Source organism: Tachypleus tridentatus, chromosome 10, assembly GCF_004210375.1.
Source record: "Tachypleus tridentatus isolate NWPU-2018 chromosome 10, ASM421037v1, whole genome shotgun sequence".
In the NCBI taxonomy this organism is placed as follows: domain Eukaryota; kingdom Metazoa; phylum Arthropoda; class Merostomata; order Xiphosura; family Limulidae; genus Tachypleus; species Tachypleus tridentatus.
In genome coordinates, this window is record NC_134834.1 from 126,969,796 (window position 1) to 126,995,395 (window position 25,600).

Here is a 25,600-nt window from a genome sequence, read left to right on the forward strand (position 1 = left end):
GTAATAAAATATAAACAATTAAAAACAAATTACTATCTCTGAAGTTGTAATAAAATATGAACAATTAAAACAAATTACTATCTCTGACGTTGTAATAAAATACGAACAATTAAAACAAATTACTATCTCTGACGTTATAATAAAATACGAACAATTAAAAACAAATTACTATCTGTGACGTAATAAAATATGAACAATTAAAAACAAATTACTATCTCTGACGTTGTAATAAAATATGAACAATTAAAAACAAATTACTACCTCTGACGTTGTAATAAAATATGAACAATTAAAAACAAATTACTATCTCTGACGTTGTAATAAAATATGAACAATTAAAACAAATTACTATCTCTGATGTTGTAATAAAATATAAACAATTAAAACAAATTACTATCTCTGACGTTGTAATAAAATAAGAACAATTAAAACAAATTACTATCTCTGACGTTATAATAAAATATGAACAATTAAAAATAAATTACTATCTCTGACGTTATAATAAAATATGAACAATTAAAAACAAATTACTATCTCTGACGTTATAATAAAATATGAACAATCAAAAACAAATTACTATCTCTGACGTTGTAATAAAATATGAACAATTAAAAACAAATTACTATCTCTGACGTTAAAATAAAATATGAACAATTAAAAACAAATTACTATCCTGACGTTGTAATAAAATGATATGAACAATTAAAAACAAATTACTACCTCTGACGTTGTAATAAAATATGTACAATTAAAAACAAATTACTACCTCTGACGTTGTAATAAAATATGAACAATTAAAAACAAATTACTATCTCTGACGTTGCAATAAAATATGAACAATTAAAAACATTACTATCCTGACGTTATAATAAAATGATATGAACAATTAAAAACAAATTACTCTCTCTGACGTTGTAATAAAATATGAACAATTAAAAACAAATTACTATCTCTGACGTTGTAATAAAATATGAACAATTAAAAACAAATTACTATCTCTGATGTTATAATAAAATATGAACAATTAAAAACAAATTACTATCTCTGACGTTGGAATAAAATATGAACAATTAAAAACAAATTACTATCTCTGATGTTATAATAAAATATGAACAATTAAAAACAAATTACTATATCTGACGTTAAAATAAAATATGAACAATTAAAAACAAATTACTATCCTGACGTTGCAATAAAATGATATGAACAATTAAAAACAAATTACTATCTCTGACGTTGTAATAAAATATGAACAATTAAAAACAAATTACTATCTCTGACGTTGTAATAAAATATGAGCAATTAAAAACAAATTACTATCTCTGACGTTGTAATAAAATGATATGAACACTTAAAAACAAATTACTATCTCTGACGTTATAACAAAATATGAACAATTAAAAACAAATTACTATCTCTGACGTTATAATAAAATATGAACAATCAAAAACAAATTACTATCTCTGACGTTGTAATAAAATATGAACAATTAAAACAAATTACTATCTCTGACGTTAAAATAAAATATGAACAATTAAAAACAAATTACTATCCTGACGTTGTAATAAAATGATATGAACAATTAAAAACAAATTACTACCTCTGACGTTGTAATAAAATATGTACAATTAAAAACAAATTACTACCTCTGACGTTATAATAAAATATGAACAATTAAAAACAAATTACTATCTCTGACGTTGCAATAAAATATGAACAATTAAAAACATTACTATCCTGACGTTATAATAAAATGATATGAACAATTAAAAACAAATTACTCTCTCTGACGTTGTAATAAAATATGAACAATTAAAAACAAATTACTATCTCTGACGTTGTAATAAAATATGAACAATTAAAAACAAATTACTATCTCTGATGTTATAATAAAATATGAACAATTAAAAACAAATTACTATCTCTGACGTTGGAATAAAATATGAACAATTAAAAACAAATTACTATCTCTGATGTTATAATAAAATATGAACAATTAAAAACAAATTACTATATCTGACGTTAAAATAAAATATGAACAATTAAAAACAAATTACTATCCTGACGTTGCAATAAAATGATATGAACAATTAAAAACAAATTACTATCTCTGACGTTGTAATAAAATATGAACAATTAAAAACAAATTACTATCTCTGACGTTGTAATAAAATATGAGCAATTAAAAACAAATTACTATCTCTGACGTTGTAATAAAATGATATGAACACTTAAAAACAAATTACTATCTCTGACGTTATAATAAAATATGAACAATTAAAAACAAATTACTATCTCTGACGTTGTAATAAAATGATATGAACAATTAAAAAGAAATTACTATCTCTGACGTTATAATAAAATGCCACTTTTCTAGAGTGTTCCAGAATTGGATTTTTTTAAAGTGGTTTTTACTTTGGTTCCATTGACTAATAACCACATTATTTAGTATTCTTTATTCTTTACTTAGTCTGTTTTTACGTAAGTTCTGTTGACCCACAACAGCAATTTTATAACTTTCAGTTTAACAAACACATATCTATGAACAATACACGAGCAAGGCACACAGACTGACGGAAAATAAAAGTAGCTCTCTCAATGATGCTCAAAGAATACTAGTGCTAGGGCAAACCCAACATTATTCTAAAAAAAAATGTAAATTAATGTGTGGACAACTAACTTTCAGACCATGCTTTATTCTGATATAAAAGCAAGAACATATGAGTTTTAGCAAAAACAAACTTGAACACAGAATTTTCCACCCAAAACAGGGTCATCTATGCATAAGTGTTAAAATACGAGTACTGAAATCACAGTCAGCAGACTTGTCATGAAATACTAACACTAATTAAATTTCATACCATCAGACAAAGGTATTTGGTTTTGGAGGAATTCAAAAAGAGTTGTCGGCCCAGATGGTCTGCTCTGTATAACATCTGTTTCCTCATTTTTCTTCTCTCTTCTTCTGTTCTGATCTGTAAAAGTATTTATACAAATACATCTTGATTACAAGCTTTCTAACTGAAAGTTAAACAAAATTAACAAAACATGTTTTTTGAGTAACTACAGTACATGCTGCTAAAGCCTCTATTCAACTGATCAAATGATAACAATGTATATCAATTACAATGAAACTAAACTCTTGAAATGTTTCTGAGTGGTAGCTCAAACACATTTATTGACTTTTAGTATTGAAGAGGTTTTACTGGTAGTGTGATAATGACTGATTCTGAAAAGTTGATGAGATCCTCTTAAGCTAAGTTCATGTTTGTAGGTCTAGTGAGAACAAAAAAACTTCCCATTTTGAAATATTACCAAAATTAATCATACTAAATTATCAATAGAAAATATTAAAACCAACTACATTTTCTTTTAAATATTTGATTTTAAGACAGGTTCTGGATGATGTTGCTACATGAACAAATGGTGAAAACAAACAAACAGACAAATCAGAGAAATTTAAGTTTTTGCATTATATGTAATAAAAGTGCAATATTGCTATATGAAGAACCAAAATATAAATATATCATGAGAACAGACCATAATGTAGTGTTTGTATCAACAAACACAAGAACCAAAATATAAATAAATCATGAGAACAGACCACAATGTAGTGTTTGTATCAACAAACACAAGAACCAAAATATAAATAAATCATGAGAACAGACCACAATGTAGTGTTTGTGTCAACAAACACAAGAACCAAAATATAAATAAATCATGAGAACAGACCACAATGTAGTGTTTGTGTCAACAAACACAAGAACCAAAATATAAATAAATCATGAGAACAGACCACAATGTAGTGTTTGTATCGACAAACACAAGAACCAAAATATAAATAAATCATGAGAACAGACCACAATGTAGTGTTTGTATCGGCAAACACAAGAACCAAAATATAAATAAATCATGAGAACAGACCATAATGTAGTGTTTGTATCAACAAACACAAGAACCAAAATATAAATAAATCATGAGAACAAAATACAATGTAGTGTTTGTATCAACAAACACAAGAACCAAAATATAAATAAATCATGAGAACAGACCACAATGTAGTGTTTGTATCAACAAACACAAGAACCAAAATATAAATAAATCATGAGAACAGACCACAATGTAGTATTTGTATCAACAAACACAAGAACCAAAATATAAATAAATCATGAAAACAAAATACAATGTAGTGTTTGTATCAACAAACACAAGAACCAAAATATAAATAAATCATGAGAACAGACCACAATGTAGTGTTTGTATCGACAAACACAAGAATCAAAATATAAATAAATCATGAGAACAGACCACAATGTAGTGTTTGTATCAACAAACACAAGAACCAAAATATAAATAAATCATTAGAACAAAATACAATGTAGTGTTTGTATCAACAAACACAAGAACCAAATATATAAATAAATCATGAGAACAGACTGACAATGTAGTGTTTTGTATCTAACAAACACAAGAACCAAAATATAAATAAATCATGAGAACAGACCACAATGTAGTATTTGTATCAACAAACACAAGAACCAAAATATAAATAAATCATAAGAACAGACCACAATGTAGTTTTTCTAGCACCAAACACAAGAACCAAAATATAAATAAATCATGAGAACAGACCACAATGTAGTGTTTGTAGCACCAAACACAATAATAGCTTAATATGACACACTATTTTCTAAATAAGCAATCTGCCAACATGTGAAATATAATTTGGTGGCTAGAGAAAAGCACTTTAAATACTTGTGACTCTGACATGTGTCTCACGTTTTCAGAAGGAAACATTTATTGTACCCTCTATTTCAAGTACTCTCTTAACTTCAATCAGTCAATACTTGGACCTATTTTTTAATCACTAAATAATTATCTTGGCCTGTACAACTAATAATTACTGGTTAACAAAAACATCTTAACATTACTTTATAACTATATAATATGTTTAAAACATTTCACGTTCAGAAGATGATTTAGTACATACACAGCTGATATTAAAACTAACCTGCCCTCGACAATACTGTGTTTCTGGTTTCATTATTCTGTCCACCAGAAACCTTGTTGGTGACATATAGAGAAGACAAAGCAGCACCCAAGTCTCCACCATGATTCTTCAAAGCTGAGGTAGCTTGGTCAACTGAAAAGCCCTTGCCCATTACCTGAGCAATATCACCATCGAGTATCTGCACGACAATATATAATACAGACAACCTGGTACCACTATTCAAGTCAGTAAAAAATACATTACACACAATTTATTGAATAAAGTTAAAGTACCTCTGAATAAGATCATACTTGTGTCCTAATAAGATGTTTATTACAGTAAATACAATACTGAGCTAATGTAGTAACAATATTAATGTATTTCATCTTTTTATCTGATGTAGTAACAATATTAATGTATTTCATCTTTTTATCTGATGTAGTAACAATATTAATGTATTTCACCTCTTTCTCTAAGGTAATAACAATATTAATGTATTTCACCTTTTTCTCTAAGGTAATAACAATATTAATGTATTTCATCTTTTTATCTGATGTAGTAACAATATTAATGTATTTCATCTTTTTATCTGATGTAGTAACAATATTAATGTATTTCACCTCTTTCTCTAAGGTAATAACAATATTAATGTATTTCATCTTTTTATCTGATGTAGTAACAATTGTGTATTTTACCTCTTTCCCTAATGTAGTAACACTACTAATGAATTTCACTTTTTCTAATTTAAACACAGTACTCTTTTTCATCTTTCTTTAATGTAGTAACATCTTTACTTCCTTCTACACATAAGCAATATTAGCACCTTTCATTTCTCTGTGTCTCTTTCTTTCTAATTCACCAACAATATTAGTTCCAACACAAAAGCACTGTTGTCTACTGAGCACATGTTCATCATACACATACCTATTAATTTCCCATGTAAACAAAGGGAACAATGTCATATTAATAATGAATATTTTATATACAATAGACTCTACATTCTACAATGATGATACAATTTAGTATGTTATCTACAGTGATCATACACACACACTAAACATTTTAGAGATGGTGTCAGACTGAAACAACCATTATATAAACAATCTTAAACTTTAAAATTGCTCAAATAAACAACCAATTTATTTAATATCTTCAGTCATAAGCAGTAGCAGAAATTAATTTCATTAGCCTTACAAGTCACCGAGAAGGTTCGTCTCAATGACCACAAAAGAGGTTGATTTCATTGACAATAAAAGTCACAAAAAGGCCAGTTTTGATAGGTACAAAAGTCACCAAGTGGTGAATTTCAATAGCCAGACCCACACACTCAGGGCCAAGGGAGACTGATTAGGACACTTAATGGATTAGTCATCTTGTATTTCAAGCTGGCTGTTAGTTATTCAAAATATCCATCATTTGTAACAAATATTGACCATATCCACATTTACAAAGTATAATCTTTATTCAATCTAATGAAATTTGTTTTCTTTCAGTTGATTAAAATGTCTGATTATGTTCTGGAAATTTGATAAAGCTCACTTGAAACACATTAATGACAGTGCTGGTGGTTCTAAAACACAGCAGTTAAAACAGTTGATAAACAAGACCATGGTTTTTCAATATGAAACTATGTGATTTCTACACAGTGCTCTGAACATCAAAGTGAAGAAATTCAACCAAGCACAGGTAATGGCTGGAACAGCTATGACTCTCATAAGGTAGCCAAATGCCTTGTCATCTAATTAGTGATGCACATGAACAAGATTTCCACTGTACCTATCTAGTGAAACTACAGCCAAGGGAATAGGCACCATCTCAAGATCGCGACGCATCATTGGAGATGCAAGATAACTTAGTAATCTTCGTATGAAACATCAGTTAACCCTGGGGAGTGATGCCAAATGTCTTATACAAGCCAGATCTGGATTAGTGGCTAAATCTCAAACAAAATGAAACACCGTCATAGCTGAAACTTGTCCAAATCTGAAACACTGTAATGCAATTAGATACAGTATCAATTGTTACAATTTCAAAGTATATTTATATGAAGTATAATTACATTTATGACAATTATAATTGGTAATTGCTAGGTTTAGGTTAGATTTATTGTAGTTTAATTAAACAAACTTGGCACCAATGAGCTCTATGACATCATGTTTCATTTCGGATTAACATTTAGGCTTAATATTTTATTTAACTTAAACCTTTCTGTTAAAAAACAAAAAAATTGTAAAAATAATAGGTCACCCTTTTTCTTCAGAAGAATATATTATTTTACCAGCCTAGCCTTTCTCCACAAATCTTTATTTCTGACTTTGTTATGCCAACACTGATCTCAGGTCAACATGTCATTATATGATGATAAAACTCAAGTGCTTGAATGAGTTTTCATTAAGAAGCTATTTTGTGTCTATAAACCAATCAACAACAATTAAAAAAACTAAACTTCCAAGTATTTCAAAATTAAGTGTTTGCAAGTAAATGCAAGGAAAGCTACATTTTGTTCATTTGTCCATCAGGACAACAAAGGAGCTCTTATTGCTTTATATCGTGTTAGTTACCGTATTGGAAAAGCAGGTGAAGCTCGTACAATTGCAGAAGATTTAATAAAACCATGTGGAAAGGATTTGGTAGAATGCACGACTGATGAGAAGTTTTTTTAAAAATATTAACTCTATGTCCCTTTCTGACAACTTGATTTCTCGAAGAATCAAGGACTTGCCAGCAAATTGCTTAACAGAGTTAATAAGGTAAGTAAAAGTGAGTCAAACTTTTTGCTTCAGATAATAAATCAACAGATGTTGCAGGTTATGTGATGTTGCAGGTTATGTCATGTTGCAGGTTATGTGATGTTCAGGTTATGTGATGTTGCAGGTTATGTGAACAGATGTTGCAGGTTATGTCATGTTGCAGGTTATGTGATGTTGCAGGTTATGTGATGTTGCTTGTGCAAATACTCGAAAAAACCTGCCATCGAATCTCGTGATCTTCCATAAATAAGTTGATCAATTTAAATATTTCTTTGCCTGTTGTTTGAGTAGGCAAAGGTTTGCTCGAGTATTTGCACTGACGGAGCTACAGCTATGATTGGAAAGTTTTCAGGCGCAGTGGCACACATAAGAGAGAAAAATCTGGACATTGAGAGTATTCACTGCTGTCCTCATTGTCATGCACTTATAATAAAACAAATACAAGAAGACTTAAAAGAGGTATTGGGATATGCCATAAAGTAGTTAATTTTATAAAATCAGGACCATTCAGTGCAAGGATCTTGTGTTTACTCTATTAGAATATGGGAAGTTTGCATAAACATTTGCTGCTTCACACTGAGTCCGATGGTTTTCTCGGGGAAAAGTGCTTGCTCGGTCTTATGAACTGTGTGGGGAGATAGGTTTCTTTTTATCTGAATGCCATTCTGAAGTTGCATACAAATTAAGGGGCAAATGCTGGATAAAAAAAGTACAACAACACAAGCTAAATCTTTGGGGTGAATGGAAGAACTTAACTGCTTCAAAAATCTGCTATTTTTTTACTTATGAATGAAATTTCCTTAAGTGAAGATGCAAAAGTTTCAGTCTTGCAGCACACATCTGATTTGTGTACAACTATTGGGGAGTACTTCCCTCCTCATTTAGAAAAATTACTGTGGATTCAAAATCCCTTTGTTGACTCTGCAAATATCTACAATTTCCCATTGAAAGAAAAAGTACAGCTTACAGAAATTTCAACTGATTACACCGTAAAAACAAAATTTCAGCAAGAATAAATTACACAATTTTGGATTCAAATGGCCATAGAATACCCAGAAATAAATAATAGAGCTCTGAAATTTTGAAGCATTTTCCAACAACATATCTTTGTGAGCAAACATTTTTGCTGTATACAGCTACAAAGACCAAATTTAGAAACAGGCTAAATATTGAAGATGATTTACACTTACAGGTAACAACCATAACTCCAAATATTGAACTACTTTGTGAACAAAAGCAAGCCCATCTGAGCCACTAATAAATAAATAAGTACACTGTACTTTTACTGATATATTTTTTGCAAGCAGAAATTTTTGAACGAGTAAGTAGAAATACATATTTTGTATTTAAATATTGATGTTTATTAATTTATATTCTAAAAGATTGAAGTAAACTTTATCTTGTAACCAATTGTTTCTTTTCTTTCTTTAAGGCTCTGGAATGTTTTTTTCTTTCTGATGCAAAGCTTCGCATGTTTAAAAAGTTTGGGGACCCCTGAACTAGAGCACTCTGCTGGGTACACAGAGAATGAGAGGGGCTAGTTGTGAACCTTATGTTTCAGTTATTTAGGTTTTCTGTCTTCTATAAAGCCAGATTAGAAGAAGGAGTTGGCTCAGAAGAAACTCCCATACAGGAAATCCAAACTCCAGAGAACACAAAAGATACCTACTGGGAAAGTTGCTGACAGCTTGAAAGAGTATAAGAAACATATTCTTGGGGGCGATGTGTCCTCCAGTATGTTTCTTCTGTGAAATGTCTCATTCCTTTCTCTCTGTTTATACACTTTCACAGGGATACTCACATAAGACCCTTGTTTAGCTGTTGAGCTTAGTGAAAACTTGTAGCTACTATCTGACCACACAAGTGGTGAGGAGAATGTTGACCTGTGTAGGAAGTATATGTTTACCAGTAATGGAATTAGGATTTAAGGAAATTTCTCTGATACAGAGAGCTGTCTGTTAGACCAATCACATATGGGGTCAATCATTCATCCATGCTCTGAGGAAACATCTTCCAGTGAGTTGTAATGGGAAGGTAACACCAAAGGTGATGGGCAGCCAATATGGTCTTAGCTACCAGAATATCCTGTCAGAAGCTACGAAGAGTGGCTGTAAGAAAGGTTGTTAGTTGCTACTGGAATGTGGCTGTAAGGTGCCACCAGAACTGTAAATGCACAGCAAAACTAGCTTGATGTTTATGGCAGTCTGTAATTGTCACTGGGAGTGACTCTGTATGCAAGTGTCATAATGATAAATTGCAACAATTATTCAGATAATCTATAGTAGGTACTGAAAGTGTTCTGTATCATGGAATAAGCATCTAATAATAATAATTGGTACTGTGGCTTAACTTTGATAGTGCATTTTAGTTTATAAAAAACATCAGTTGTTGTCAATTGTTATGGTCAACCAGATATGTATAGAGGGCATATTGAATGTAACAGTTTTAAACTCAATGTAGTGACAGTGCTTAAGGACTCTTTGTCCCTCAAAATGCAAGACTGAACTTATGTTTCTATTTATATATAAATCAGCTATGACCAAAATCAACTAAACTTGGAAGCATTCTGAAATACAAAGCAACTGATACATTACGTGTCCTGGTAAATATATTTACAAATATTCTGTGGATATATCCACTTAAATCAAATATTCTGTGGATATATCCACTTAAATCAACCTTAAATGTGCCTTGAAAATGCAAGGTTTAGAAGTAGTGGTAACTACTTTTGGACATTTTGAAATCCAAGATGGTGACTATAACAGGATTACTTCAGTTTGGCTCCCTCGCTGAAAATGTTTAATATCTAACATTCTGCTAATTTTAATGATTCATAAATCTTCTCCACTAATAAACGTTCTATAATGCATTGAGTAAACTAAAAAATGATAGACAGTTTTAACCTACTTGACACAAACTTTTTCTATAAAAACATAATTGATAATTACCAGATATTAGTGTCCCCAAATCCTTACAATGGCCATCAAAACAATCTACCAATCAACTGTTTCCAATACATGTGAATAACAATACACAGACTGTTTACCTGTTTCCCACCACCAAATATCTTTTTCTTTTCATTCTTTATTCTCGCCACTTCAGCGATGTTAGCTTGTCTCTGTTGTTCAAAAGCTTCGTCTTCCTTTGGCTCCTTATGAGCTAGACTCAGAGATCGGAAACCTCCTAAGAAACATAACAGGAAGATTTAGAGCAAATCATTCCTAAATGTAGCTTCCAATGATGATTTCACTCATTTCTATCACCGTAATGTTTCTTATATCAATATTTAAATGAATTAAAACTATTATTATCCTGTTTATTCTATGTTCATCACATAATAATCTGATAATGCACCTGACATCTGTTTATTACACAATAATCTGACAGCCAACTCATCCACCCGACAATGAACATGTTGCCTATTCATAAAACAGCACGAGTTACTGTAACTACATTCTGTTCAATCTCCGATAATTAACACATGAAAGTGGATAATGTTTTTAACAAAAGCATTTTTCTTAGCAACTTGCTTTCAAACCTGAACTTATATAACAAAAAAAGTTCACACAACCAAACCCTTGTATTTACTTAGTTGTAAAGAACTAAACCAAACCCCTGTATTTACTTAGTTGTGAAGAACTAAATGTTAAGCAAAATCATTTTCATTTCTGCCCATATAATACTTTTAATTGAGACAGAATACTGTGAAAAACAATCAAAACATATATTGTAACACAATATTTACGTTCACAATACCTGAAGATAAGTGAACAGATATTATAATAAAATGACAAACATTCTCTAATGGCATACAGTTTATCATTTCATCTGATAATACATGTCTAATTATCACAATAACTGGCAAACAATCTGCTAATAACTTGAACTTACTTCACAGTTTAACTCAAGATGTGTTAGACCATGTGAATAACTTGAACTTACCTCACAGTTTAACTCAAGATGTGTTAGACCAATAACTTGAACTTACTTCAAGTTTAACAAGATGTGTTAGACTTGAATAACTTAACTTACACAGTTTAACAAGATGTGTTAGACCATGTGAATAACTTGAACTTACTTCACAGTTTAACTCAAGATGTGTTAGACCATGTGAATAACTTGAACTTACTTCACAGTTTAACTCAAGATGTGTTAGACCATGTGAATAACTTGAACTTACTTCACAGTTTAACTCAAGATGTGTTAGACCATGTGAAACAAGGAATTTCATAGTTTACTTCATTTTCCAATATATACATGTTAAATAACAAAAACATATTATAAACATGAATTTCAGAATAATTTCATGAAGTCAACAAAGATAATTATTTGGTGCACAATGTCCATAAATAAGAAAATTCTGACCTTTTACATTTCGGTACAGTGAGGTATCTACCCGTTGTCCAAAATTTACCCAAGGAGGTGGACCCCCTTCACTTCCTCCTCCACTTCTGTGTAATTGACTAAAATGCTGTAAGAAATTAAAATGCCCACATCAAAATACTTTAAAAGATTAAAGTACCAGTTCAAGACTACACGATAACAATTTATTAAAGTACCAGTTCAGAACCACATGATAACAGTTTATTAAAGTACTAGTTCAGGACTATATGATAACAATTTATTAAAGTACCAGTTCAGGACTACATGATAACAGTTTATTAAAGTACCAGTTGAGAACTACATGATAACAGTTTATTAAAGTACCAGTTCAGGACTACATGATAACAGTTTATTAAAGTACCAGTTCAGGACTACATGATAACAGTTTATTAAAGTACCAGTTCAGGACTACATGATAACAGTTTATTAAAGTACTAGTTCAGGACTACATGATAACAGTTAATTAAAGTACCAGTTCAAAACTACACAATAATTTATTAAAGTACCAGTTCAGGACTACACGATAATTTATTAAAGTACCAGTTCAGGACTACATGATAACAGTTTATTAAAGTACTAGTTCAGGACTACATGATAACAGTTTATTAAAGTACCAGTTCAGGACTACGATAATTTATTAAAGTACCAGTTCAGGACTACATGATAACAGTTTATTAAAGTACCAGTTCAGGACTACATGATAACAGTTTATTAAAGTACCAGTTCAGGACTACATGATAACAGTTTATTAAAGTACCAGTTCAGGACTACATGATAACAGATAAAGTACAGTTTATTAAAGTTTATTAAAGTTCAGGACTACATGATAACAGTTTATTAAAGTACCAGTTCAGGACTACATGATAACAGTTTATTAAAGTACCAGTTCAGGACTACATGATAACAGTTTATTAAAGTACCAGTTCAGGACTACACGATAACAATTTATTAAAGTATAACAGTTTATTAAAGTACCAGTTCAGGACTACATGATAACAGTTTATTAAAGTACCAGTTCAGGACTACATGATAACAGATTAAAGTACCAGTTCAGGACTTTATTAAAGTACCAGTTCAGGACTACGATAACAATTTATAAAAGTAGCAGCTCAGGACTACATGATAACAGTTTATCCTTGATAAGAAATGTATTGTTGGTGCAACATTGCTCTACTGATAAATTACAAAATCTTGTACAGGCTTAAACTTTAAGTTTGGAAGAAGAAAATGGATTTTTTTGTTGTAGTAATGACTAGAATTTTTAGTTTCAGCTCTGCATACACAGGTTCTTATCCAACCCTGTCATCACGTGGTGCCAGTTATTTCTATTCAAAATTTAGTTAAACTACTTTTTATTAATGTTACACCAATTAGTATAACATAAATTCTTAGCTAAAAATCCATAATTTAATAGGATATAAGTTTTAAGTTTTTAATTTTATAATGCAATACTGAATAAAATTCTGAATTTCTCCAAAAGTGAGAAATGTGACATTTTCTCCAGGAATCACCTATTCTCTTATTTTATTCACCACCCATCCAGTAAATATGAATTCAATGTACATTACTAACTATAATATTGTAATTTCTCAGGCAGATCATAATCTTTATAGCTTCAATCGTACAAGTTCATACTTCTTCCTAACTCATAATGTTATATTGTGTATAACAGATAGAAACTCTTGGTGTCTTACTCATAATGTTATATTGTGTATAACAGATAGAAACTCTAGGTGTCTTACTCATAATGTTATATTGTGTATAACAGATAGAAACTCTAGGTGTCTTACTCATAATGTTATATTGTGTATAACAGATAGAAACTCTAGGTGTCTTACTCATAATGTTATATTGTGTCAGATAGAAACTCTAGGTGTCTTACTCATAATGTTATATTGTGTATAACAGATAGAAACTCTAGGTGTCTTACTCATAATGTTATATTGTGTATAACAGATAGAAACTCTAGGTGTCTTACTCATAATGTTATATTGTGTATAACATATAGAAACACTAGGTGTCTTACTCATAATGTTATATTGTGTATAACAGATAGAAACACTAGGTGTCTTACTCATAATGTTATATTGTGTATAACAGATAGAAACACTAGGTGTCTTACTCATAATGTTATATTGTGTATAACAGAGAAACTCTAGGTGTCTTACTCATAATGTTATATTGTGTATAAAAGAGAGAAACTCTAGGTGTCTTACTCATAATGTTATATTGTGTATAACAGAGAGAAACTCTAGGTGTCTTACTCATAATGTTATATTGTGTATAACAGATAGAAACTCTAGGTGTCTTACTCATAATGTTATATTGTGTATAACAGATAGAAACTCTAGGTGTCTTACTCATAATGTTATATTGTGTATAACAGATAGAAACTCTAGGTGTCTTACTCATAATGTTATATTGTGTATAACAGAGAGAAACTCTAGGTGTCTTACTCAATGTTATATTGTGTATAACAGATAGAAACACTAGGTGTCTTACTCAATGTTATATTGTGTATAACAGATAGAAACTCTAGGTGTCTTACTCATAATGTTATATTGTGTATAAGAGATAGAAACTCTAGGTATGTTACTCATAATGTTATATTGTGTATAACAGATAGAAACACTAGGTGTCTTACTCATAATGTTATATTGTGTATAACAGATAGAAACACTAGGTGTCTTACTCATAATGTTATATTGTGTATAACAGATAGAAACACTAGGTGTCTTAATCAATGCTATATTGTGTATAACAGATAGAAACATTAGGTGTCTTACTCAATGTTATATTGTGTATAACAGAGAGAAACTCTAGGTGTCTTACTCATGTTATATTGTGTATAACAGATAGAAACACTAAATGTCTTACTCAATGTTATATTGTGTATAACAGAGAGAAACTCTAGGTGTCTTACTCATAATGTTATATTGTGTATAACAGATAGAAACACTAGGTGTCTTACTCATAATGTTATATTGTGTATAACAGATAGAAACTCTAGGTGTCTTACTCATAATGTTATATTGTGTATAACAGATAGAAACACTAGGTGTCTTACTCATAATGTTATATTGTGTATAACACATAGAAACACTAGGTGTCTTACTCATAATGTTATATTGTGAATAACAGATAGAAACTCTAGGTGTCTTACTCATAATGTTATATTGTGTATAACAGATAGAAACTCTAGGTGTCTTACTCATAATGTTATATTGTGTATAACAGATAGAAACTCTAGGTGTCTTACTCATAATGTTATATTGTGTATAACAGATAGAAACTCTAGGTGTCTTACTCATAATGTTATATTGTGTATAACAGATAGAAACTCTAGGTGTCTTACTCATAATGTTATATTGTGTATAACAGAGAGAAACTCTAGGTGTCTTACTCATAATGTTATATTGTGTATAACAGATAGAAACTCTAGGTGTCTTACTCATAATGTTATATTGTGTATAACAGATAGAAACTCTAGGTGTCTTACTCATAATGTTATATTGTGTATAACAGATAGAAACTCTAGGTGTCTTACTCATAATGTTATATTGTGTATAACAGATAGAAACACTAGGTGTCTTACTCATAATGTTATATTGTGTATAAGAGAGAGAAACTCTAGGTGTCTTACTCATAATGTTATATTGTGTATAACAGATAGAAACACTAGGTGTCTTACTCATAATGTTATATTGTGTATAACAGATAGAAACTCTAGGTGTCTTACTCATAATGTTATATTGTGTATAACAGATAGAAACTCTAGGTGTCTTACTCATAATGTTATATTGTGTATAACAGATAGAAACACTAGGTGTCTTACTCATAATGTTATATTGTGTATACCAGAGAGAAACTCTAGGTGTCTTACTCATAATGTTATATTGTGTATAACAGATAGAAACACTAGGTGTCTTACTCATAATGTTATATTGTGTATAACAGATAGAAACTCTAGGTGTCTTACTCATAATGTTATATTGTGTATAACAGATAGAAACTCTAGGTGTCTTACTCATAATGTTATATTGTGTATAACAGATAGAAACTCTAGGTGTCTTACTCATAATGTTATATTGTGTATAATAGATAGAAACACTAGGTGTCTTACTCATAATGTTATATTGTGTATAACAGAGAGAAACTCTAGGTGTCTTACTCATAATGTTATATTGTGTATAACAGATAGAAACACTAGATGTCTTACTTATAATGTTATATTGTGTATAACAGATAGAAACACTAGGTGTCTTACTCATAATGTTATATTGTGTATAAGAGAGAGAAACTCTAGGTGTCTTACTCATAATGTTATATTGTGTATAACAGATAGAAACTCTAGGTGTCTTACTCAATGTTATATTGTGTATAACAGATAGAAACTCTAGGTGTCTTACTCATAATGTTATATTGTGTATAACAGATAGAAACACTAGGTGTCTTACTCAATGTTATATTGTGTATAACAGATAGAAACTCTAGGTGTCTTACTCATAATGTTATATTGTGTATAACAGATAGAAACTCTAGGTGTCTTACTCATAATGTTATATTGTGTATAACAGATAGAAACACTAGGTGTCTTACTCATAATGTTATATTGTGTATAACAGATAGAAACTCTAGGTGTCTTACTCATAATGTTATATTGTGTATAACAGATAGAAACTCTAGGTGTCTTACTCATAATGTTATAATGTGTATATAAGAGAAACTCTAGGTGTCTTACTCATAATGTTATATTGTGTATAACAGAGAGAAACTCTAGGTGTCTTACTCATAATGTTATATTGTGTATAACAGATAGAAACACTAGGTGTCTTACTCATAATGTTATATTGTGTATAAGAGAGAGAAACTCTAGGTGTCTTACCCATAATGTTATATTGTGTATAAGAGAGAGAAACTCTAGGTGTCTTACTCATAATGTTATATTGTGTATAACAGATAGAAACTCTAGGTGTCTTACTCATAATGTTATATTGTGTATAAGAGAGAGAAACGCTAGGTGTCTTACTCATAATGTTATATTGTGTATAACAGATAGAAACACTAGGTGTCTTACTCATAATGTTATATTGTGTATAAGAGAGAGAAACTCTAGGTGTCTTACTCATAATGTTATATTGTGTATAAGAGAGAAAACTCTAGGTGTCTTACTCATAATGTTATATTGTGTATAACAGATAGAAACACTAGGTGTCTTACTCATAATGTTATATTGTGTATAAGAGAGAGAAACTCTAGGTGTCTTACCCATAATGTTATATTGTGTATAAGAGAGAGAAACTCTAGGTGTCTTACCCATAATGTTATATTGTGTATAAGAGAGAGAAACTCTAGGTGTCTTACTCATAATGTTATATTGTGTATAACAGATAGAAACTCTAGGTGTCTTATTCGTAATGTTATATTGTGTATAACAGATAGAAACTCTAGGTGTCTTACTCGTAATGTTATATTGTGTATAACAGATAGAAACTCTAGGTGTCTTACTCATAATGTTATATTGTGTATATAAGAGAAACACTAGGTTTCTTACTCATAATGTTATATTGTGTATAACAGATAGAAACTCTAGGTGTCTTACTCATAATGTTATATTGTGTATAACAGATAGAAACTCTAGGTGTCTTACTCATAATGTTATATTGTGTATAACAGATAGAAACTCTAGGTGTCTTACTCATAATGTTATATTGTGTATAACAGATAGAAACTCTAGGTGTCTTACTCATAATGTTATATTGTGTATAACAGATAGAAACACTAGGTGTCTTACTCATAATGTTATATTGTGTATAAAAGAGAGAAACTCTAGGTGTCTTACTCATAATGTTATATTGTGTATAACAGATAGAAACTCTAGGTGTCTTACTCATAATGTTATATTGTGTATAACAGATAGAAACTCTAGGTGTCTTACTCATAATGTTATATTGTGTATAACAGATAGAAACTCTAGGTGTCTTACTCATAATGTTATATTGTGTATATAAGAGAAACTCTAGGTGTCTTACTCATAATGTTATATTGTGTATAACAGATAGAAACTCTAGGTGTCTTACTCATAATGTTATATTGTGTATAACAGATAGAAACTCTAGGTGTCTTACTCATAATGTTATATTGTGTATAACAGATAGAAACTCTAGGTGTCTTACTCAATGTTATATTGTGTATAACAGATAGAAACTCTAGGTGTCTTACTCATAATGTTATATTGTGTATAACTCTAGGTGTCTTACTATAATGTTATATTGTGTATAACAGATAGAAACTAGGTGTCTTACTCGTAATGTTATATTGTGTATAACAGATAGAAACTCTAGGTGTCTTACTCATAATGTTATATTGTGTATAACAGATAGAAACTCTAGGTGTCTTACTCATAATGTTATATTGTGTATAACAGATAGAAACACTAGGTTTCTTACTCATAATGTTATATTGTGTATAAGAGAGAGAAACTCTAGGTGTCTTACTCATAATGTTATATTGTGTATAACAGATAGAAACACTAGGTGTCTTACTCATAATGTTATATTGTGTATAAGAGATAGAAACTCTAGGTATGTTACTCATAATGTTATATTGTGTATAACAGATAGAAACACTAGGTGTCTTACTCATAATGTTATATTGTGTATAACAGATAGAAACACTAGGTGTCTTACTCATAATGTTATATTGTGTATAAGAGAGAGAAACTCTAGGTGTCTTACTCATAATGTTATATTGTGTGTAACAGGAACTCTTGGTGTCTTACTCATAATGTTATATTGTGTATAACAGATAGAAACACTAGGTGTCTTACTCATAATGTTATATTGTGTATAACAGATAGAAATTCCAGGTGTCTTACTCATAATGTTATATTGTGTATAACAGATAGAAACACTAGGTGTCTTACTCATAATGTTATATTGTGTATAAGAGAGAGAAACTCTAGGTGTCTTACTCATAATGTTATATTGTGTATAACAGATAGAAACACTAGGTGTCTTACTCATAATGTTATATTGTGTATAAGAGAGAGAAACTCTAGGTGTCTTACTCATAATGTTATATTGTGTATAACAGATAGAAACACTAGGTGTCTTACTCATAATGTTATATTGTGTATAACAGAGAGAAACTCTAGGTGTCTTACTCATAATGTTATATTGTGTATAACAGATAGAAACTCTAGGTGTCTTACTCATAATGTTATATTGTGTATAACAGATAGAAACACTAGGTGTCTTACTCATAATGTTATATTGTGTATAACAGAGAGAAACTCTAGGTGTCTTACTCATAATGTTATATTGTGTATAACAGATAGAAACACTAGGTGTCTTACTCATAATGTTATATTGTGTATAACAGATAGAAACTCTAGGTGTCTTACTCATAATGTTATACTGTGTATAACAAAGAGAAACTCTAGGTGTCTTACTCATAATGTTATATTGTGTATAACAGATAGAAACACTAGGTGTCTTACTCATAATGTTATATTGTGTATAACAGATAGAAACTCTAGGTGTCTTACTCATAAAGTTATATTGTGTATAACAGATAGAAACTCTAGGTGTCTTACTCATAATGTTATAATGTGTATATAAGAGAAACTCTAGGTGTCTTACTCATAATGTTATATTGTGTATATAAGAGAAACTCTAGGTGTCTTACTCATAATGTTATATTGTGTATAACAGATAGAAACTCTAGGTGTCTTACTCATAATGTTATACTGTGTATAACAAAGAGAAACTCTAGGTGTCTTACTCATAATGTTATATTGTGTATAACAGATAGAAACACTAGGTGTCTTACTCATAATGTTATATTGTGTATAACAGATAGAAACTCTAGGTGTCTTACTCATAAAGTTATATTGTGTATAACAGATAGAAACTCTAGGTGTCTTACTCATAATGTTATATTGTGTATATAGAGAGAAACTCTAGGTGTCTTACTCATAATGTTATATTGTGTATAACAGATAGAAACTCTAGGTGTCTTACTCATAATGTTATATTGTGTATAACAGATAGAAACTCTAGGTGTCTTACTCAATGTTATATTGTGTATAACAGATAGAAACTCTAGGTGTCTTACTCATAATGTTATATTGTGTATAACAGATAGAAACTCTAGGTGTCTTACTCATAATGTTATATTGTGTATAACAGATAGAAACTCTAGGTGTCTTACTCATAATGTTATATTGTGTATAACAGATAGAAACTCTAGGTGTCTTACTCATAATGTTATATTGTGTATAACAGATAGAAACTCTAGGTGTCTTACTCATAATGTTATATTGTGTATAACAGATAGAAACTCTAGGTGTCTTACTCATAATGTTATATTGTGTATAACAGATAGAAACTCTAGGTGTCTTACTCATAATGTTATATTGTGTATAACAGATAGAAACACTAGGTGTCTTACTCATAATGTTATATTGTGTATAAGAGAGAGAAACTCTAGGTGTCTTACTCATAATGTTATATTGTGTATAACAGATAGAAACACTAGGTGTCTTACTCATAATGTTATATTGTGTATAAGAGATAGAAACTCTAGGTGTCTTACTCATAATGTTATATTGTGTATAACAGATAGAAACACTAGGTGTCTTACTCAATGTTATATTGTGTATAACAGATAGAAACACTAGGTGTCTTACTCATAATGTTATATTGTGTATAAGAGAGAGAAACTCTAGGTGTCTTACTCATAATGTTATATTGTGTGTAACAGAGAAACTCTTAGGTGTCTTACTCATAATGTTATATTGTGTATAACAGATAGAAACACTAGGTGTCTTACTCATAATGTTATATTGTGTATAACAGATAGAAACTCTAGGTGTCTTACTCATAATGTTATATTGTGTATAACAGATAGAAACACTAGGTGTCTTACTCATAATGTCATATTGTGTATAAGAGAGAGAAACTCTAGGTGTCTTACTCATAATGTTATATTGTGTATAACAGATAAAAACACTAGGTGTCTTACTCATAATGTTATATTGTGTATAAGAGAGAGAAACTCTAGGTGTCTTACTCATAATGTTATATTGTGTATAACAGATAGAAACACTAAGTGTCTTACTCATAATGTTATATTGTGTATAACAGAGAGAAACTCTAGGTGTCTTACTCATAATGTTATATTGTGTATAACAGATAGAAACTCTAGGTGTCTTACTCATAATGTTATATTGTGTATAACAGATAGAAACACTAGGTGTCTTACTCAATGTTATATTGTGTATAACAGAGAGAAACTCTAGGTGTCTTACTCATAATGTTATATTGTGTATAACAGATAGAAACACTAGGTGTCTTACTCATAATGTTATATTGTGTATAACAGATAGAAACTCTAGGTGTCTTACTCATAATGTTATACTGTGTATAACAAAGAGAAACTCTAGGTGTCTTACTCATAATGTTATATTGTGTATAACAGATAGAAACACTAGGTGTCTTACTCATAATGTTATATTGTGTATAACAGATAGAAACTCTAGGTGTCTTACTCATAATGTTATATTGTGTATAACAGATAGAAACTCTAGGTGTCTTACTCATAATGTTATATTGTGTATAACAGAGAGAAACTCTAGGTGTCTTACTCATAATGTTATATTGTGTATAACAGAGAGAAACTCTAGGTGTCTTACTCATAATGTTATATTGTGTATAACAGATAGAAACTCTAGGTGTCTTACTCATAATGTTATATTGTGTATAACAGATAGAAACTCTAGGTGTCTTACTCATAATGTTATATTGTGTATATAAGAGAAACTCTAGGTGTCTTACTCATAATGTTATATTGTGTATAACAGATAGAAACTCTAGGTGTCTTACTCATAATGTTATATTGTGTATAACAGATAGAAACTCTAGGTGTCTTACTCATAATGTTATATTGTGTATAACAGATAGAAACTCTAGGTGTCTTACTCATAATGTTATATTGTGTATATAAGAGAAACTCTAGGTGTCTTACTCATAATGTTATATTGTGTATAACAGATAGAAACTCTAGGTGTCTTACTCATAATGTTATATTGTGTATAACAGATAGAAACTCTAGGTGTCTTACTCATAATGCTATATTGTGTATAACAGATAGAAACTCTAGGTGTCTTACTCATAATGTTATATTGTGTATAACAGATAGAAACACTAGGTGTCTTACTCATAATGTTATATTGTGTATAAAAGAGAGAAACTCTAGGTGTCTTACTCATAATGTTATATTGTGTATAACAGATAGAAACACTAGGTGTCTTACTCATAATGTTATATTGTGTATAACAGAGAGAAACTCTAGGTGTCTTACTCATAATGTTATATTGTGTATAACAGATAGAAACTCTAGGTGTCTTACTCATAATGTTATATTGTGTATAACAGATAACTCTAGGTGTCTTACTCGTAATGTTATATTGTGTATAACAGATAGAAACTCTAGGTGTCTTACTCGTAATGTTATATTGTGTATAACAGATAGAAACTCTAGGTGTCTTACTCATAATGTTATATTGTGTATATAAGAGAAACTCTTGGTGTCTTACTCAATGTTATATTGTGTATAACAGATAGAAACTCTAGGTGTCTTACTCATAATGTTATATTGTGTATAACAGATAGAAACTCTAGGTGTCTTACTCATAATGTTATATTGTGTATAACAGATAGAAACTCTAGGTGTCTTACTCATAATGTTATATTGTGTATAACAGATAGAAACTCGAGGTGTCTTACTCATAATGTTATATTGTGTATATAAAAGAAACTCTAGGTGTCTTACTCATAATGTTATATTGTGTATAACAGATAGAAACTCTTGGTGTCTTACTCATAATGTTATATTGTGTATAACAGATAGAAACACTAGGTGTCTTACTCATAATGTTATATTGTGTATAACAGATAGAAACTCTAGGTGTCTTACTCATAATGTTATATTGTGTATAACAGATAGAAACTCTAGGTGTCTTACTCATAATGTTATATTGTGTATAACAGATAGAAACTCTAGGTGTCTTACTCATAATGTTATATTGTGTATAACAGAGAGAAACTCTAGGTGTCTTACTCATAATGTTATATTGTGTATATAAGAGAAACTCTAGGTGTCTTACTCATAATGTTATATTGTGTATAACAGATAGAAACTCTAGGTGTCTTACTCATAATGTTATATTGTGTATAACAGATAGAAACTCTAGGTGTCTTACTCATAATGTTATATTGTGTATAACAGATAGAAACTCTAGGTGTCTTACTCATAATGTTATATTGTGTATATAAGAGAAACTCTAGGTGTCTTACTCATAATGTTATATTGTGTATAACAGATAGAAACTCTAGGTGTCTTACTCATAATGTTATATTGTGTATAACAGATAGAAACTCTAGGTGTCTTACTCATAATGTTATATTGTGTATAACAGATAGAAACACTAGGTGTCTTACTCATAATGTTATATTGTGTATAAGAGAGAGAAACTCTAGGTGTCTTACTCATAATGTTATATTGTGTATAAGAGATAGAAACTCTAGGTGTCTTACTCATAATGTTATATTGTGTATAACAGATAGAAACACTAGGTGTCTTACTCAATGTTATATTGTGTATAACAGATAGAAACACTACGTGTCTTACTCATAATGTTATATTGTGTATAACAGAGAGAAACTCTAGGTGTCTTACTCATAATGTTATATTGTGTATAACAGATAGAAACTCTAGGTGTCTTACTCATAATGTTATATTGTGTATAACAGATAGAAACTCTAGGTGTCTTACTCATAATGTTATATTGTGTATATAAAAGAAACTCTAGGTGTCTTACTCATAATGTTATATTGTGTATAACAGATAGAAACTCTAGGTGTCTTACTCATAATGTTATATTGTGTATAACAGATAGAAACACTAGGTGTCTTACTCATAATGTTATATTGTGTATAACAGATAGAAACTCTAGGTGTCTTACTCATAATGTTATATTGTGTATAACAGATAGAAACACTAGGTGTCTTACTCATAATGTTATATTGTGTATAACAGATAGAAACTCTAGGTGTCTTACTCATAATGTTATATTGTGTATAACAGATAGAAACTCTAGGTGTCTTACTCATATGTTATATTGTGTATAACAGATAGAAACTCTAGGTGTCTTACTCAATGTTATATTGTGTATAACAGATAGAAACTCTAGGTGTCTTACTCATAATGTTATATTGTGTATAACAGATAGAAACACTAGGTGTCTTACTCATAATGTTATATTGTGTATAACAGATAGAAACTCTAGGTGTCTTACTCAATGTTATATTGTGTATAACAGAGAGAAACTCTGGGTGTCTTACTCATAATGTTATATTGTGTATAACAGATAGAAACTCTAGGTGTCTTACTCGTAATGTTATATTGTGTATATAAGAAACTCTAGGTGTCTTACTCATAATGTTATATTGTGTATAACAGATAGAAACTCTAGGTGTCTTACTCAATGTTATATTGTGTATAACAGATAGAAACTCTAGGTGTCTTACTCATAATGTTATATTGTGTATAACAGATAGAAACTCTAGGTGTCTTACTCATAATGTTATATTGTGTATAACAGAGAGAAACACTAGGTGTCTTACTCATAATGTTATATTGTGTATAAGAGAGAGAAACTCTAGGTGTCTTACTCATAATGTTATATTGTGTATAACAGATAGAAACACTAGGTGTCTTACTCATAATGTTATATTGTGTATAACAGATAGAAACTCTAGGTGTCTTACTCATAATGTTATATTGTGTATAACAGATAGAAACTCTAGGTGTCTTACTCATAATGTTATATTGTGTATAACAGATAGAAACACTAGGTGTCTTACTCATAATGTTATATTGTGTATAACAGAGAGAAACTCTAGGTGTCTTACTCATAATGTTATATTGTGTATAACAGATAGAAACACTAGGTGTCTTACTCATAATGTTATATTGTGTATAACAGATAGAAACTCTAGGTGTCTTACTCATAATGTTATATTGTGTATAACAGATAGAAACACTAGGTGTCTTACTCATAATGTTATATTGTGTATAACAGATAGAAACACTAGGTGTCTTACTCATAATGTTATATTGTGTATAACAGAGAGAAACTCTAGGTGTCTTACTCATAATGTTATATTGTGTATAACAGATAGAAACACTAGGTGTCTTACTCATAATGTTATATTGTGTATAACAGATAGAAACTCTAGGTGTCTTACTCAATGTTATATTGTGTATAACAGATAGAAACTCTAGGTGTCTTACTCATAATGTTATATTGTGTATAACAGATAGAAACTCTAGGTGTCTTACTCATAATGTTATATTGTGTATAACAGATAGAAACTCTAGGTGTCTTACTCATAATGTTATATTGTGTATA

At 29.9% G+C, this 25,600-nt stretch overlaps 1 protein-coding gene across 1 annotated transcript in view; it reads right to left on the bottom strand.

The window, feature by feature from the left end:
* Window positions 1-2,844: 2,844 nt before the first annotated feature.
* LOC143228489 (tudor domain-containing protein 3-like) overlaps window positions 2,845-25,600 on the bottom strand; it is a 44,372-nt gene continuing 21,616 nt past the window's right edge. Inside the window, exons 3-6 of the mRNA XM_076459739.1 lie at window positions 12,106-12,211; window positions 10,787-10,923; window positions 5,012-5,189; window positions 2,845-2,975 (exon numbers count right to left, since the gene is read on the bottom strand). Of these exons, the coding sequence (XP_076315854.1) occupies window positions 2,845-2,975; window positions 5,012-5,189; window positions 10,787-10,923; window positions 12,106-12,211 (552 nt within the window). The remainder of the gene's footprint in view (window positions 2,976-5,011; window positions 5,190-10,786; window positions 10,924-12,105; window positions 12,212-25,600) is intronic.